This window comes from Oryzias latipes, chromosome 24 (assembly GCF_002234675.1).
Source record: "Oryzias latipes chromosome 24, ASM223467v1".
Classification (NCBI taxonomy): Eukaryota; Metazoa; Chordata; class Actinopteri; order Beloniformes; family Adrianichthyidae; genus Oryzias; species Oryzias latipes.
This window is the reverse complement of record NC_019882.2, coordinates 14,779,218-14,796,595: the sequence shown is the minus strand read 5'-3', so window position 1 is coordinate 14,796,595 and position 17,378 is coordinate 14,779,218. Positions and strand designations below refer to the sequence as shown.

General features: G+C 38.5%; 1 protein-coding gene across 4 annotated transcripts in view; it reads right to left on the bottom strand.

Annotated features, from left to right (window-relative positions):
* Window positions 1–17,378, bottom strand: part of LOC101165932 (intersectin-2) — a 38,020-nt gene that overhangs the window by 14,808 nt on the left and 5,834 nt on the right. For 3 of the 4 annotated variants that reach the window (XM_020714499.2, XM_011491810.3, XM_020714500.2), the window contains exons 3-16: window positions 10,401–10,493; window positions 10,212–10,275; window positions 9,648–9,820; window positions 9,335–9,556; window positions 7,432–7,525; window positions 5,020–5,162; window positions 4,798–4,861; window positions 3,804–3,941; window positions 2,751–2,857; window positions 2,404–2,666; window positions 2,180–2,317; window positions 1,964–2,104; window positions 1,778–1,865; window positions 1,551–1,690 (exon numbers count right to left, since the gene is read on the bottom strand). In XM_020714499.2, coding sequence (XP_020570158.1) covers window positions 1,551–1,690; window positions 1,778–1,865; window positions 1,964–2,104; window positions 2,180–2,317; window positions 2,404–2,666; window positions 2,751–2,857; window positions 3,804–3,941; window positions 4,798–4,861; window positions 5,020–5,162; window positions 7,432–7,525; window positions 9,335–9,556; window positions 9,648–9,820; window positions 10,212–10,275; window positions 10,401–10,493 — 1,868 coding nt within the window. The remainder of the gene's footprint in view (window positions 1–1,550; window positions 1,691–1,777; window positions 1,866–1,963; window positions 2,105–2,179; window positions 2,318–2,403; window positions 2,667–2,750; window positions 2,858–3,803; window positions 3,942–4,797; window positions 4,862–5,019; window positions 5,163–7,431; window positions 7,526–9,334; window positions 9,557–9,647; window positions 9,821–10,211; window positions 10,276–10,400; window positions 10,494–17,378) is intronic. The other variant, XM_020714501.2, reaches the window with a different exon arrangement.

The window sequence follows — 17,378 nt, the reverse complement described above, 5'->3', positions numbered from 1 at the left end:
GGAATGAGAGTAGAGGATGGGGTGACAGTAAATTCCCCCCCAAAATGTGGCAAAATAGGCAGAAAAAGATGAGTTTTTAAAGATGCAATGAAAGTAGAATGGCAATAAAAAAAATATTTAAAAAAACAAAGTAGAAAAAAAAAGCATCCAGGTCAAGCAGAAAAGAAGACAAGGAAAAAACACAGGTTAGAACAAGAAGGAAAAGAGTGCTTTTTATTGTACACTTGTCTTTGAAGGTATCTAATAATCATGTGACCTTTAAGTTGACAGATTAAAAAAAATTAAATTCAAGGAGTTTCTTTGTCTCAGAGGGAAAATCTGAGACATTACACATCCTTAGCTGCATGAAAAAAAAATTAAATTAAAGCACCAAATGTAGCTGATATCACAGTGAGTCATCTTAAAAATGTGTTGTATGAGACTATAATTAAATAAAATATGCAAATTGCAGCGATCCTCTAAAACATTTTTCTGCAAGTATGACTAAAAACATCCTAGTTTCGCAGAGGTTTAAAAAGAAGATAAAGAAAAGGTAGAGAGTGCTGCAACTGAGTAAATCAAATTTAAATTGAATGAAGGCTTTTTAGGACTTAAAAAGAAGAAAGTTTACATAAAAAAAGAGCAAAGGACATTCCTAAAAGGTATTAAACTGTGGAGTGGGTGGGGCCAATTATTTTGTATCTAAGCCAGGACAGTTATTTATTATACATTGACTAATATCTGTCAGATTCTAAAGATAGTTAAGCAAAAACAAAAATTTCAGGCAGAAGAAAATAACCACGGTTACAATAACTGTTAAAAACTTGTTTTTGTAGCATTTACCTCATGGTAAAGAACATATATTAAAAAATTAAGCTTAAAATTGCATTTCTGAATTTTTCTTTGGTCAAGTTAGTTTTTGTAAATCAGGAACAGACAAAAAAAATGCTGTTCTTAAGAGAGTGTATTTGTTAGATAGAAAATACAGTGGTGGGTCCCCTGCTCTGCTCCATTCTGATGCATCCACTTGTAGACAACTAGATCCATGTACGTCTTCATTTTCCTCATCTGAACCGGCATGTGGCTCAAAACTGTACGGCTGGATAGCACCAATACTGCCAACCATTTTTGTTGCCCCGGTAATGTTAGTTTGGGGGTGTAAACTAGTGGGATTGTGTGTAAACAGAGAGCTCTCAGCAATGGGAAGAGCAATTGGGGCGATAAACCACACAGTTTTTTTTTTAATTTTGGCTAAATCATCACAAAGAAGAAATTTATTTGCTTTATTTTATTTGTTTAAAATGGAAGTACTGTTTAAAACATCCTAACAAATAAAAATTTAATTATAAGCAATATTTAAAAAAAGTTGTGTTTTTTATTCAGTTTGGACAATTTGCTTGCCAAGCAAGTCCTTCTATTAGGTCTGAGGCAAAAACCTGCACTCATCAGGAGTTTCTAAAATTGTCTGGCTAGCATCACATTTATTGATTTCTGCTTCAGCAGTTAGATATCTGCAAACCATCTCATTGGTCTGGCATAAGATGAGCTGAATCCCACGTTTGCATTCTGACCTTAAGCTCTTTGCTGTACTGCTCCATCTGGGTCAGTTTGTCCGTCGTTTCTTTCTCCAGCGTGTCCAGCTGGTCCTTCAGCCGGCGGCAGTTAACGCTTTTCTCTGTCACATTCCCGGTCAGAGATGTCAAAGTCAAGGCTGCACAGCAAAGGTCAGAGGTCACAGACGCTGGCTAGCTCCCCCAGAGACCAAAGGTTATGCCTGTGTGTCGTGAAAACCACTCACGAGACAGCTTGTTGAGGCTCATCTTTCTCAGCTTCTCCGTCAACCGCTGCTGTTCTGGTACCAGCTCCGACAGCTTCCGTTGCCAGGTCTGCGACGGGCACACAGAAAAGGTTCACGATTACTCACTTCTGGGAATAAGATATGCTAAAAGTTTGGTCAGGCTTAAAGCCAAATAAAGTTTTCAACCTCAAACTCGAGCTGAAGCGTGTTTATCTCAGCAATGCGCCCATCTCGTTTCTGATTGACGAGGTCCACCTCCGCCTTCTGAATCCGCCTCTTACTCTGAGCATCGCGGAGACGGTCGGAAATCTGTTTGTGCTTTTTGCCCTAAGATACAAGGAAGAAGCAATTTACCATTTTCAAATGGTTAGCAGTAGATTTGTCAAAGTATTTGAGTCTCACCACAGCCTCAAGCTCCAACTCCAGACTCCTTTTTTTCGCTCGGAGTCGAGAGATCTGCTCTCGCTCCCCCTCTTTCCTGTGCGCCAGCTCCTCTTTCATCCTTCTTTCGTATTCTTCTCTCCTCTGCCGCTCCATCTCCTGTTTTGATGCCAGAAAGTTACGACAGACGGTTACCTGAGGCGACAATCTAGGCACTCAGTGTATCAGAAACTGCTCCCACTCACTTCTTTCCTCTCCAGCTCTCGCAGCCTCTCCTCCTCCCGCTGCCTCTCCATCTCCCTTTGCCTCTCCAGCCGCCTCTCCTCCTCCAGCCTCCTCCGGTTCTCCTGCTCCCTGGCCTCTCTCTCCCTTTGCTCCTGAGCCCTCTTCTCCTCCCTGTCCCTCCTCTCCCGCTCCTTCCTCTGCTCCTCCTCAAGAGCTAGCCGCCGTTTCTCCAGCTCGGCGCTGCCTCGGGCAAAGTTCTCCTTCAGCTTGTCCTCGTAGGACACTGAAAACAACCGAAGATTTAATGATTTACGCAAAGAAATCCAGGAGAAAACTAAAGATAATATAACTTTTTAAACTGATTTACCATTGCTTTTGCCTTTTTGAGAGGGTTCGGTCTCTGCTGTGTCTATTAAACTAGGAGTTGTGCAGGGTCCCGTTCCGTTAACAAGCTCAACCAGCTTGATTCCTCCTCTAAAATATGGGGAAAATATATAGATATTTTACTACCACACACACAGAAAAGAAAATCTGGAGTGACCGCCATCTCCCTCATGCAGTGCAGCACATCTCCTCAGCATAGAGTTGATCAGGTTGTAGCTTATGGACTGTTGGTCGACTCCTCTTCAATGGCTGAGCCAAGTTGCTGGATATTGGCAGAAACTGGAACACGCTGTCTATTCGCCGATCCATAGCATCCCAAACATGCTTAACGGGTGATATGTTGGCCAAGAACTGGCATGTTTTCAGCTTCAAAGAATTGTGTGAAGATACTTAAAACATAGGGCAGTCCACTCTCATGCTGCAACGGGAGGTGATGTTCTTGGATGTATGGTACACTATTGGGCCTCAGGGGTGTCTGTCCATCCAATATGCCATCAATAAAATACACCTGTGTTCTTCGTCTATAACATACACCTGCCTGTACCGTAACACCAGCGCCACCATGGGCCAGTCAACAACCTGATCAACTCTATGCCAAGACAATAATAGTAAAAATAATAATAATAAACTTTAATTGTATAGCACCTTTCAAGATGAAAGTGCTTCACAGTAAAACACAGAATATAAAAAGAATAATGAAAAAGTAATTTAAAAAAGATAGCTTTTTTAACAAGAAAACATCCCCCTTTAGAATGGTGTTTTATTGTTGCCAGTCTAAGGCACACCTGTGCAATAATCGTACTGTCTAATCAGCATCTTGATATGGCACACCTGTGAGGTGGGATGGATTATCTCAGCAAAGGAGAAGTGCTCACTATCACAGATTTAGACAGATTTGTAAGCAATATTTAAGAAAGATAGTTGTGTTTGTAGAAAATGGTTCAAATCTTTGAATTCATCTCATGATGAATGGGAGCAAAAACCAAAGTGATAAGTTGATATTTTTCTTCAGTGTGTTTTAACTGATATGTGTCACCTGAGAGAAGGAGGCACCAGATCCTGAGGCAGAGTTAGAGGTAGTGGGTATCCGGTCTTAGCCATGTCCACCAGATGCATGGCCAGAATGAACTCATCAGCCCGCAGCTGTCCGTCCTTATCCACGTCAGCCAGATACCTGGATGACAAAATCAGGCCTCACTGGGAGCAGATTCTTACATCTATGTCTCATTCAAATGGATTCTGTTGGCCAACAGCAAAGAGCCAAAAGCTTTTATTATCTGAACGTCACCATGGTAACTTATTCTGAACAGCCTCCATGCTGCAAAGAAGTAACAGAACAAATCATTCTGCATCTTCAGAATTATTACATGCATCAAGCCTAATCTATGAAATAAAACTTGTAACACTGTGTTCCGACACTTTATCTATTATTTATTACTACATTAGCGGTATTCCTTCAAATAATAAAAAATGAAAAAAGTGCAAAGTCTGAATTTAAAAGGCACAAAAATTACGCAATAAAAAAAATATTCCTTTGAAAAAAGTGATTTTATTATTTTTCTCATTTTTAGTTATGTCAACTTTATTTAAGATTGTCAACAGTGCTTTTTATCTTTTTTGTTGTTGTTGAAGTTTTTGGAATTTTTTAAAAAGTTCCACTTTTTGACTGCTGTAATAATGGGTCCAAAAATTTGCCATTCCAAATGCCCTGGTTTACAATGATTGTTTTAAACATATCCTTCTTTAGTGTGGCTTGTTCTTTTTCACACATTCTAAAAAGGATTTTAGTCATATTTTTCTTCTAACATGCTAAAAATACTAAAATGAAATTTATAAACTGAAATAAATTTACTTTCTGTTACTGTTTTAAAAGACTGTCTTAAAAGTCCTTTTAAGATCCACTTTAGTGGGTAATTATTTATTTAGAACAAAAAAAATGATTATGTTATATAATCATCTACAAAGATTATTTTATTTGTCCCTAATCTGACCCCACAGATTATCGGTAGTAAACATGTAACTAAACTCACCAGATAGTAGCCAGTTGAGTCTGGGTTAGATTAGATGCCATCAGAGCATTTCGAACCTGTGGTCCTGCAAAAAACAAAAAAAAAGTCCATGAGTGGATCGCAAACCTTTGACAAGTGGGATTAACAGCCCTTAAAAGCATTTTACTGATCCAGAGTCTGCTCTGCTGATTTTATAGAAGCTTTTTTTTTTCTCCCTCAAAGACATGAGCATGTTGGACCCACCTGACAGGTAGCCACTCATGAGTTTGTCCAGCGTGTTGAACTGTTGGCGGTACTTGAGCCTGGAGGCCTGTGGGACAGCCCAGTCACCTGCTCCCATCTTTGGAGAGGTGCTGGCCAGAGATGTGGTGGATGAGGAGTTGGAGCTGCAGAAATCCCCCCAAAAAATATACTCAAGGGAGTGCAACAATAACAGTAGATGGTCAGCATTTTCTCTTCCCAACTTTTTCTAATCTCGACCAGAAACCACTAATTGCTGCGGGACTCCCTACTGCTATTTGGCTCCCCTTTAATTAGCTGGAGAGGAAGCTGCAGCCACGTATAGGATGACTCTGAAAAAAGACGGCATTGTATTCAGAGGCTATGCTAATCACTCATTTTGCTTTAATGAAAATATTGCAAGAATGGCACCACTGATAGACCGCTTCATTTTATTGTTACTAAAACTTTAATAAGAGGAGAAAATGAAGAAGAAAAATGGAATAGATTAGAACGCTCCTCCCTTTCAGCCCTGAGGCTTTTTCCTCTTTGTGCATTTCCACAAGAGTTTTCATCTTTTAATTAATTCTGGAAACATCTGAAAGTCTCCATAAGAGCATGGTATGCAAAATGTATTAATTTTCTTTTAACAGAAGGAAGAAAATGTTTCAAAATAAAAGGTGAATTGGAAATACTCTCATGCCCTCATTAAAGCAACAGTACAACACTGACCTGAGGCAAATATATTGTGTGGAGGCAATAGGGTATTCCAAACAATGAAATCAGACCTCTTGCTTATCCTTTTCTAAAACTGCCATGAGGAGTGTTACGGCTATTTGATACTCAAGGGAATCTGGATCTCACAAAGCCTTCTCAAGCATTGTTTCTCTCCCTCTTCTTCTCTATTACATCCTAGCATTTTCACTGTTGCAGGTGGATCCTAAATACTTCCAACAAACTCATAAGCTGTTAACATTACACCAGTTTTTATATGTGAAACTATAATTTATTTCAAAGACGAATGTCTAAGCTTGCTTTTCTTTTTATTCCATTATTTTTTTTTCTATCTATTTTTTTATTTTTACGTCTGTATCCAATATAATTTATGTGGCTAACGCTGACACATTTACAGGAATATTTATTGATTCCAAATTTCACTGTTTAATTATAAAACTGGCTAAATAAAGAAGGTGTATTTTAGCAGTCGGTTCATCCTTGCAATACAGGTATTAAAGGATATATAAACACATTTTCATTTGAGCGCTCAAGAAAAAAGTCGATAACATGAATCAATCAGTCATTAAAAATGCTTTGAAGAACTGAAACAGTGTTGAGGGACCAGTCTCTAAAAATGACTTTGAAACCAAACTAAAAACTCATAGAAGAGGTGATAAATGAAGACAAAGCAACATGAAATAGTTTGAAGACTTTGCTAAACAAAACTACAGTCAATGTTTATGATCTAACTATAAAAAAGAGGTTAAACAAAATGATTATAGCAAGAAAGTTGATGTCAACCTAAAACTTAATAAGAAGACAACTAATCATTCCCAAAACTTTGGACTTTTAATAATTTCACTGTTTTAAGAGAAGTATATTACATTTCATAAACAGCTTTTCTTTGTGAAAAAAGACAACATTCAATGATAATGACGGTTCTCAGCTTGAGTAATTTAAAAAGAAAAAGTCAATTCTCCAAATTGCTCGTTCAGTAGAGATGACACCCATAACTCTAAGAGAATTTTTTTTTTATTTCTTTCATAGGCTCTTTATTAGAAGATGGTTAGGAAAAGAATTACTACCATAAATACAACAAGAACAATTTTTATTTTTTCTTTAGATTAATGGAGCTTATTCTCAGAATTAATTTCATTTGATTTGATGGATAACGCTTTTTGGTGCAACTGCAAGATTTAATTTTTAAGTCATATTTGCAGTTGAGTTATGTGGTACGTTATGTACATTTAATAAAAGCAACAACATCAATAATAATAATAATACAAAGTTGGCTACAGATTACTGAAATAGTTTGACATAAAGAAAATAGCAGGAACAAATACAATTAAAAATATATTCCTTGTCTATTAACTGGTAACATGGGGGTTTCATACTCCACAAATTAGATTAAAATAAACATCTTTATAGAATAAAAGCATGGATCAGAGCAGCATGGCAATCACAAAAAAAGACCTCCCTGTTCTTGCAGTATGTCCTGTTTGTATTCAACTCCAGCCAGCTTCAGCGCCTGCTGCCAAAAAAGATTTCAAAATGTCCTTCCTGTTCTGTCTGTTATCAGAGTTTCATCTGTGTCTTTCTCTCCAAAACGCTGCTTCCTTGTGAGCACTAAAGCAAAAGCTCAGCTATATTTGAATGAGGCCGTAGCTGATATGAAATGGATTAACAGCTTCACCTGTTGGTTGTTGCTCATGTTCTCACCTGCTTGATCCCAGGTCCAGCAATGAGTTGGCCTTTGACATGCCGGTGGATGGAGAGAAGGCCATAGGAGAGGAGAAGCCAGACAGAGGAGGGCCTGCAAGTGTACATTTATGGAAGACACCATTTCAGTTAAAAAACATTTTCTATTTCAACCAATTTGGTAAAAAAAATAAAAAAATAAAGAAGCAAAAAATGTATTAAATGCCCCTGAACATAGCTTTATCAGTAGCAGGGATAGATCAAGGTGACCTATGCCTGAACAAAAAAAAAACAGATTGAGACTGCTACACTGCTTTTTAAAAGGAACTCTGGGAGTAATATGTATTCATCAGCAGTAAGAGATGCGCACAGAATGAGAGAACACTAAATAATAGACTGATCTCACACTTCCATTAAGACTCCTCAAGCCACAGATTTAACTTGAGTAAATCAACATTTAAGAGTGAAGCCAAAGAACAGATGGAGGTGTGAAAAGAAAAGAACAGAGCCGGATAGAAAGAGGACAAAGACAAAGAATAAATGACAACAAGGGTTCTACAGATTGACCCAAACTTTGCTTTTTTTAATTTTTTTATTTCAGAGATTTAGAGTCTTTCTTGTTGAGTAATATTTAGACATGTGCTGCACAAATATGAAAACATATTTTGAAATATGTCAAAAATGGAACAAAGGTTAGTTCCGTAAATGTGTTATTAGATTTGTTTTACAGTATTAGTTTAGCAGGAACGAATAATATTAAAACCTAACATGTTTCTAGGCATATCAGAACTCTTAAATGAACGCTTTCAACTTTTAGACTGCATAGTCAAAATAACCAAGTGTAAGACCAAATTCATTTTTTGTCTGAAAATTTGAGTTAAAAATATCCTTTTTCTTTCTATTATCATACTTCAAACTCAATAGCAGTTTCATTAAAAACATTACCCTTGTCAGAGAAGTATCTATTACACTAGAGGTTACTGGGAAATAAGCCAAAGCAATCTCCAAAAGGTCTCTGAAATCAACATGTATTTATTTGATATTTCACCTTTTTCTTTTTTTTACCCTTCACCTACTATGTCTCCTCAATAAATTTGGGACAGTTTTGTCTGGTTTCAGTTTAAATTCATTAAATATAATTCATTTGTCATTTCTTTTCCTAATTTTACTTGTTTACCACCAATAATTGCTGTAGTTTGGACCTTAAAGGTAACACATGTGTGGTGACAGATTTGATCAACATTCAGAATTAAGTAGTTTAAATTAGATGACTAACACTGCAAAGTCAAATACTGCATTGAACAGTAAAGTTCCAGTTGAATGGATGCAGAAATGTGTCCTGCCAGCCTGAGGCTGCTTCAGGTGCGTGTGAGTCTATGGTTTCTATTTAAGGTCTTTACTGTATTTTCTTTGGGATGTGGGAGGGGCTGAGGGCTGCCCCTGCTGCTTTGTGAACAGAATGACATTTAAGTTCTTTCTGAAAACTCCAAAAAGTGTTTAGTAGCACCAGAAAATGTAAGCGTCTCAATAGTTGCCTTTTGTAACAGCTCGTTCTTGTAGAGGTGATAAAAGTCGTTAACTGTTGCAACAAAATTACACCACTACAGACCCCCCCCCAAGAGGAAAAAAAATTGGGATTACAATAAATTATCAATTGTTATATTTTGAGACTTGTCAAACACCAATAAAAGATTTAATTTTTTTCCTTTGGTGATCTTAGTAATAGGATTTTTGTGTGTATTTTTGGAACGTCCCAAACAACAGATAGAAATACCTAAAACAAGGTTTCATCAACACTGTTTCTGAGTATTAAGCGCTGAAATTAAACATTGTAATCTCTGCTTTAACTGGCACAATTAGCCTTTATCTTGACTTGTTTGCAAAAGAACTAAAAACTATAGAGTGGCTCTACAGGAGAACCAACCTGCACTGTTGGGAATGGGAGGTGGCGTTAGGAGGCTAACATTGCCATTGGAGAGCCCAGAGTTTCCAAAGGAGGAGTTAAGGGGCAGGGTCATTTGCATTGGCACCAGTGGAACCATGGAGGGCAAAGGGGGGTTAGCTGGGATAGGAGTTAGGGAGGGCATGATAGGCATGGTTGACATGGATGATAGACTAAGTGACAGGTTTGGCATAGATCCCATTCCTACACAAAAGAAACACACAGGTAAATGTAAGAAGCCTGTGATTGCTGTTAGAAGGCAAATTAGATCATTGCTGTATTAATTTTGTCTTACCGAATCGTGCTGAGGGGACAGGGCCACTAGAATTGGAATTAGGAGGTTGTTTCATGATGGTTGGCAAGGAAGAAGGCAAGTTCCACCCCTGTAGCCTATGCTTAATAAGTTTCATAGCGATGGAAAACTCCAACCTGTCCATCTTCCCATCACTGTCCAAGTCCGATAAATTCCTGCAGGAGGATGGGGAGAATCTTCTGTGTGCAATGATCTGATTACATAAAACTGTACATTCCTAGTATCCTTTTTCCTTCACAGAGACAATATATAAATGCAAGTTACACAAGGGACAAAGCACTGATGGGATTGAATTTCAGTGGCACTTTCTAAACAAAGGCCAATACACACACGGGTTTTGATGACAGCACACCCACATTTTCTCCCCCCTCTACAACCCAGTTTTATTAGGTGTGGCGGCCTTTGCAGGAAACGGGAGCTCAACAGGAAGTTGAAAACAGGCTCTTGTACTAAACTGACTGACCTAAAACAAAGCTTGGCCCTTGTGACCCACTTGCTGTGACTTCATAAGGAATTTTGATAATGATTCACTGAGTCTTTATTTACCAAATCTCAGCCAGGACAGAAGCAGGCAGGCCTGACTGGAGAAAGAATTTCCTCGCTTGCTCTCCTGCAAGTAAAAAAGCACCACAGAATTGGAGAAAGATGTCAAACTGATGCTGCTTTATTCTAAATGACACTGCTACATACTGTTCAGAATAAAGTATCTACGGTAGTTCATCTGCTATGACCTACCTGAGACATAGCCGAGGATGGGGCTGAGAGAATCAAACTGTTTGTCATGTTTCCCCCTCTCCTCGGGAGTGATGGCCCACACACTGGCTTCACCTGGACCCAATCAAAAGACATTTGAGACGAGGAGACATAACCCTAAGAATACGCAAGTATGCATATTTGTAATTTACCTCACCTGGAGTGAGGCAAAAAAGTATTGAGTCAGCCACCAATTGTGTAATTTCTTCCACATAAAAAGATGAGAGAGCCCTGTAATTTTCATCATAAGTATACTATGAGAGACGAAATGAGAAAGAATATCCAGAAAATCACCCTGTATGATTTTTAAAGAATTTATTTGCAAATTATGGTGGAAAATAAGTGTTTGGTCACCTACAAACAAGCAAGATTTCTGGTTCTCAAAGACCTGTAACTTCTTCTCTAAGATGATTCTCTGTCCTCCACTCCTTACCTGTATTAATGGCACTTGTTTGAACAGGTTATCTATATAAAAGACACCTGTCCAGAACCTCCAACAGTCACACTCCGAACGCCACCATGGCCAAGACCAAAGAGCTGTCTAAGGACAGCAGAAACAAAATTGTTGACCTGCACCAGGCTGGGAAGACTGAATCTGCAATAGGTAAGCAGCTTGGTGTGAAGAAATCAACTATGGGAGCAATTATTAGGAAATGGAAGGCTACCATCAGTAACACACTACGCTGCCAGGGACTCAAAATTTGCAGCACCAGACGTGTTCCCCTGCTAAAGTCAGTACATGTGCTGTTCCGTCTAATGTTTGCTAGAGAGCATTTGGATGATCCAGAAGAGGATTGGGAGAATGTCCTATTGTCAGATTAAACTGAAACAGAACTTTTTGGTAAGATGTGTACTTATATTTGGAGTACAAAGAATGTTGACTGCATCCAAAGAACACCATACCTACTGTAAAGCATGGTGGTGGAAACATCATGCTTTGGGGCTGTTTTTCAACAAAGGGACCAGGACAACTGATCCATGTAAAAGGAAAGAATGAATGGGGCCATGTATCGTCAGATATTGAGAGAAAACCTCCTTCCATCAACAAGGGCATTGAAGATGAAATGTGACTGGATCTTTCAGCATGACAATGATCCCAAACACCCTGCCCAGTGCCATAAGAAGCATTTCAAGGTCCTGGAGTGGCCTAGCCTGTTTTCAGATCTCAAGCACATAGAAAATCTTTGGAGGGAGTAAAAAGTCAGTGTTGCCCAGTAACAGCCCCAAAACATCACTGCTCTAGAGGAGATCTGCATTGAGGAATGGGCCAAAATACCAGCAACAGTTTGTGAAAACCTTGTGAAGACTCACAGAAAACCTTTGACTGCTATCATTGCCAACAATGGGTATATAAAAGTATAGAGTTGAACTTTTGTTACTGACCAAATACTTATTTTCCAATATAATTTACAAATAAATTCTTCAAAAATCAGACAATGTGATTTTCTGGATACTTTTCCCCATTTTGTCTCTTGTAGTTGAGGTATACTTATGATGACAATTTCAGCCCTCTCTCATCTTTTTAAGTGGGAGAACTTGCAAATTGGTGGCTGACTAAATACTTTTTTACCCCACTGTAAAAGAAAACAACAGGATTACTTAAAACAGGATATAACACTATTGGAATGAAAAGAGGTAATTCATTACAATACAGTCCACTACTTAAAATACGATGTATTATGATAGGTTGCATTATTGTAAAACATGTTACAATATAAAAAGTTATACCAGTTACAATACGAGTTTTGTCATGAAGAGTTACCATATGATGAGATTTGCGATGTGTGTGTGGAGTTTAACGCTCGTATAGACTTATGAACCAAAATAAAAGCCACAACTACAAAATAACGAGTTAGGGTATGATGAATTCTGAAACACTACAGTACAATGCAAGATATTACAGAACAAGTTACAATACAACACATTAGGATACAACAAGGTCCAATACAACAAACTAGGGTATGATAAGTTCTGAAACACTGAACTACAATACAAGGTGTTGCAATACAAGTTATAAAACAACAGACTACTATACAACATATTACAATAAAGAAAGTTACAATACAACATATTATGATACGACACATTACTATGCAATCGGCTAAGGTGCAATGAGTTGCAAACACTAACAGTTCTAAAAATTACTGTGGATTTGAAAATGAAAACTAGGTTTGGGGCAGAAAACGTCAACAGCAATCTTGGGAGGGACATCTCTTTAGACCCCATACTTTGCATTTGCAGTATTTTACACGAGAAACATTAACCAAAAACCTACTTCAAGTCCTGGTATGAAAGAAAACTGTAGTATTTTCATGGCTAAAGTCCCAAAATGTACAATAGTATAATAAAAAATAAAGCACATTGTCAACCACAAATTACAGCTGAAACTAGGCCTGCACAATATACCGCAAATTTATCGTTATCGCAAGATCAAGCTGTGCAATATGCATATCGCAAAACACAGCAAAAATTGCAATAAATGGTTTCCTTAAATGTGCTAAAACAATCTTATGGCAGCTTAAATAATTTAACGAATCAAATAAATCCCTTTATGCATTTGACCAAACGGATAGATTCTTTAACGTTGTTGACCAATCAGATGGAGCCCTTTTATGTTAGATGTTCCATCCTATGTCAACGAGGGTCATTTGGAGTACAATTCTTAAACTGTTGCAATAAAATGGGAATGATGTTTGTGGTTGTTTCGCTATTTGTTTATATACCGCAAATGATATCGTTATCGCAATATTAATCCCTCATATCGCATATCGCAAGTTTTCCTCATATCGTGCAGCCCTAGCTGAAACTAAACACTACTGTTTATAAAATCATCAGTTAAAACATTTAAAGCAACATTTTTTTTAGAATGAATAGGTTTGTTATTCCACTCCATGATTTTTGAAAACAACAGAAAAGCATGTATGCTTTCGCAAAAAAGACTGTACATTTTAATGCACATTCTCAGAATATTGCAAAACTCTTTAGCAACCATGTTTTTTGTTTGGCTCATGGATTATTCCTGTTAAATCTTGAGTGTAAAGACCTATAAGGCTAGAAGGTGTGTCAAAGAAGGTTGTCTGGTGCTATTCTGTTAACCTCAGTGGGTGTCTATTGCAGAAAGTCAACTCAAAATGTTTAACTACTAGCACTATTGTGGGTTCTGTGTGTCTGGAGATATGGCATCCCAGGAGTAATTTTCTTCTTTTCTGCAGGCTCAGGAAATGCCACCCTGCCCATGGTGGAGCTTCCACCCTTGCACTAACCCAAACATTCCACAGGCTCCTTCGGACTGCACACAGACAGACTTCATCCCTGAGGAGTGACACAATTCCTTGCAGAAGGCGTTACTGCAGAGTTAGGATGACTGTTCAAATGTTTTCCAACAATTGGGAGCAGCTTCAATCTGAAACTGCAAGATGTGTGTCCAATTATACTTTACAAAAACACAGATCCATTGTCCTGCACTGCTTTTACCAACCAAACGAACCGCCCAAAACCACAACAGGCTCGCCCGTTCAGGTGCAAACTTTATCTTGGCAAAGCTGCTTAACAGCGCCTGACCTACTTCTGCCATCGACCACGTAAAACGTAGCTGTTAAAAAGGAGAAAGTAATTATTTTTACACCAAGATGTGAGTACTCTTCACTCGTCTCATTGGCTTTGAAAGACCCGTTTAGAGCTACAGTAAATGAGAAAAAGGGGGTGATATTTAGCACAGTACCGCTGGGACATGCAGCAAGTAACATGGTCACAGTCTGCCCGTTGATTCTGGGTTTGTATCTCTGTTAGAAGCTATGTGCAGAATTGGGGCATCACAAAGCTTCTTACACAACAATGACCAACATCTTTCACAAGCTGACATCTGCTCATAGAAGCACTCAGTGCAAAACTGAAAATACATCTGTCCACATGGTATTTAGTGCTGTCTGGAATCCAACACTGACAGGAGATGGAGGCTGAAGAAGGGTGGAGCTGCACTGATATATTAGTGGAAGTAACTGCCTGACACAACGTTTACTTTTAGGGTTTCATTTAAGAGATTCACGTCGATGAAAATTGGTGTTTTTGCTTTTCTCATGATGGAGGACGTGTGTCTTGGCACTCTTCATCTTTTCGTGGATTTTTATTCGGGTTTGTCCGTTTGTTTGTCTTTTTGTTTTACGTTATTTCTGTGAATGCTCACATTGAGTACAGTTGACACAAACTACTTTGCTACTTTTTGATATTTATATTTTTATATTGAGTTTTATTCTTTTTATGTCTACTGTTTCTTAGTCGACTGAATGCCATTGGAATTTCGTTGTAGAAATATAATGAAAATAAAATCTCTGAATCTTGAATATGCATAGAAAATGAAGCCTAAAATTACATTTCTGAGTATTCTTTATTAAAAATCGCAGCAAATAAGGATCAGACGAAAAATGCTGTTTGAAAAAGCGTGTAGTTGTGGCGTAGAAGCTACAATCAGCAGGCCACAAGCTCCCTGCTCTGCTCAAAACTATACGGCTGGACAGCTTCAGTATTGCTGTTTTTGTTGCACCACTAATGTTAGGTTTGGAATGGGAGGGGCTTTAAGCTAGCGGGAGAGCATGTAAACAGATGGGTGATGGAATATGGGGGTGGGCTTACACCGTGCCAACTAGGCCTGCACAATTAATCGCAAATTTATCGTTATCGCGATTTCAAGCTGTGCAATATCCACATCGCAAATAGTTGGTGAAAATCGCAATAAATGGTAAACCTTAAATGTTAAAAACAATCTTATGGCAACTTGAACTATTTAATACATTTAAAAAATCCCTTTTTGCATTTGACCAATCAGATGGAGCCCTTCACGTTGTTGACCAATCGGATGGAGATTTTATGTTAGATGTTGCCCTCCTGATTAGACGAGAGTCATTTGGAGACTAATTTAAGGTATTTTGACTATTATCTAAATTAAACTTTTGCAGTGAAATGGAAATGTCTGTTTTGTTTTTGCTATTTGTTCATTTATCGCAAGTTATATCGTCATCGCAATATTGATCACTGATATCGCATATCGCATGTTTTCCTCATATCGTGCAGCCCTAGTGCCAACAGTCCCGCCCAAAACTCAAAGGCGAATTTCTGATGAACTCCTGCCGCTCTGCAGAAACTATGTCCTAGAAAGCGACAGGTTTTTAGATTTTTGGCTAAAAACAACCTAATCATAATTCAAAGACCACTGGGACACTTTTACAATTGAACCAAAGATGATCACAGTGGGACTTTAAAAACTCCCCAGCATTTTAAGACACAACTTTAGCTTTTGTGTAGATGCACACTTTTTTAAAACAATTTTTTACACTGAATACATTTTTTTTCTCTTGATGCTAAGCTGTGCAGCCCCAAGGATCCATGCTTGAAAGGTTGAAATGATTTTGGAACCAGCCTTACAAAAGTCTAACTCGATAACGAACTGAAACCGTCAAGAGAATTGCTGAGGCATGTTAATTAGGCAAATTGGGTAAATTCAACAACTCGTGTTCACAGGCTGGAATAGATTTCTTGGTCTGATGAGGCCTAACACAGCTCGTTCATATAATTTAAAGAGAGTATCCTATTTTAAAGTAAGCAGTGGTCTTTACATCAATTCTTTTTCCAGGCACAACTCTCAGTGTTGAAGCTAATTGTAGCCCAGTATAAGCTATTTTTTTAAAAAGACTTTTCCTGTCAAATGCTTAAATCTGAGCTGCATGGTGGTTAGAACTCTTGCCTTACAGTGAGAAAGGCTCTGGTTCAAATCCCAAATGGGACGTTTCTTTGTTTCATGTTCTCCCCATGGGTTTCCCCATGATTCCTCCCACTGTCCAAAAACATGTGTCATAGGTTACTTGTTATCTTCAAATTGCCTCTAGGTGTGGATGTGGTTGTGTAGCCCTGTGACAGACTGGCAACCTCAGAGTGTACCCCACCTTCACCCAACAGTGACTGCGTTGTGTATAGCAACCCTGTGACATAGAAAGGGGCTCGGCGGGTTCTAAAGATAAATGGATGTTCATATCTTGCATCAGAATTTAACCTTTTGCAGGTGGCAGTACCTAAGAAAAGCAAATAAAAACAGCAGCTTTGCAAAAACCTTAAAGGATTAACACTAGAGCCTGTTAGCCAATATTGACGCGCATCATATGGAGGCTAAACAAACACGTGTGCAATGGCTTCCATGGCAACGTTACCTTTACGGGTCTTAAACTGCTTCATCTCGCTGAAGAGTTGCACTAGGGTGATTTCTGGCTTTGCCGTGATGCTACTTCAGAAAACACTTGAGTCAATCCCAACATGAGCTCACTCCAGTCTACTGGGAGACACAGCGCTAATTCTCCATTTACTATTTACACTCCTAAAACATCAGCTTCAAGGAGATAATTCTACCTTCTACTTTAAATAACACACAGGGTGTGGCAAAGAGTGAGTTCACACATGCAAAAAATGATTTTATTTAGCATCGTATCCCATAGTCCATCTGGAAATTCATGGTAAGACATGGCTTAGCTTCCTCCGTTTCCAAGGAGAAGTTCATCCTGTCCGCAATCTTTTTCAGAATCTTGTTTTCTGTGACTGCGTCACTTTGATGCGGTCTAACTTGCTGGGACCGGGTGATTTGGCACCACCTTAAAGTGTCTGAACACACAAACACCCACACACACACCTTTTCTCAGAAGCATTTCCCACTGAGGGATTTCTGGAAGGGAGCTATGCTCTGCCACGGTAGAAGGAAACACAAGTATTACCCATACAAGCAAACACTTGTGAGCTTCACAGTTCATAGAAAAGGTCTACCAAAACAAAAAAAAACAGCATAAAAAAATGCATATATTTTCCTTTAAGCCCTTTAAGGGGTCCTCCTCTGCTGGGTAGACAATAAAAAACCTGAAGATCAAAGATGGGCTGAGTTAAAGTCTTATCCGTCAATGAAGATCAATATCCCATTAACATGAT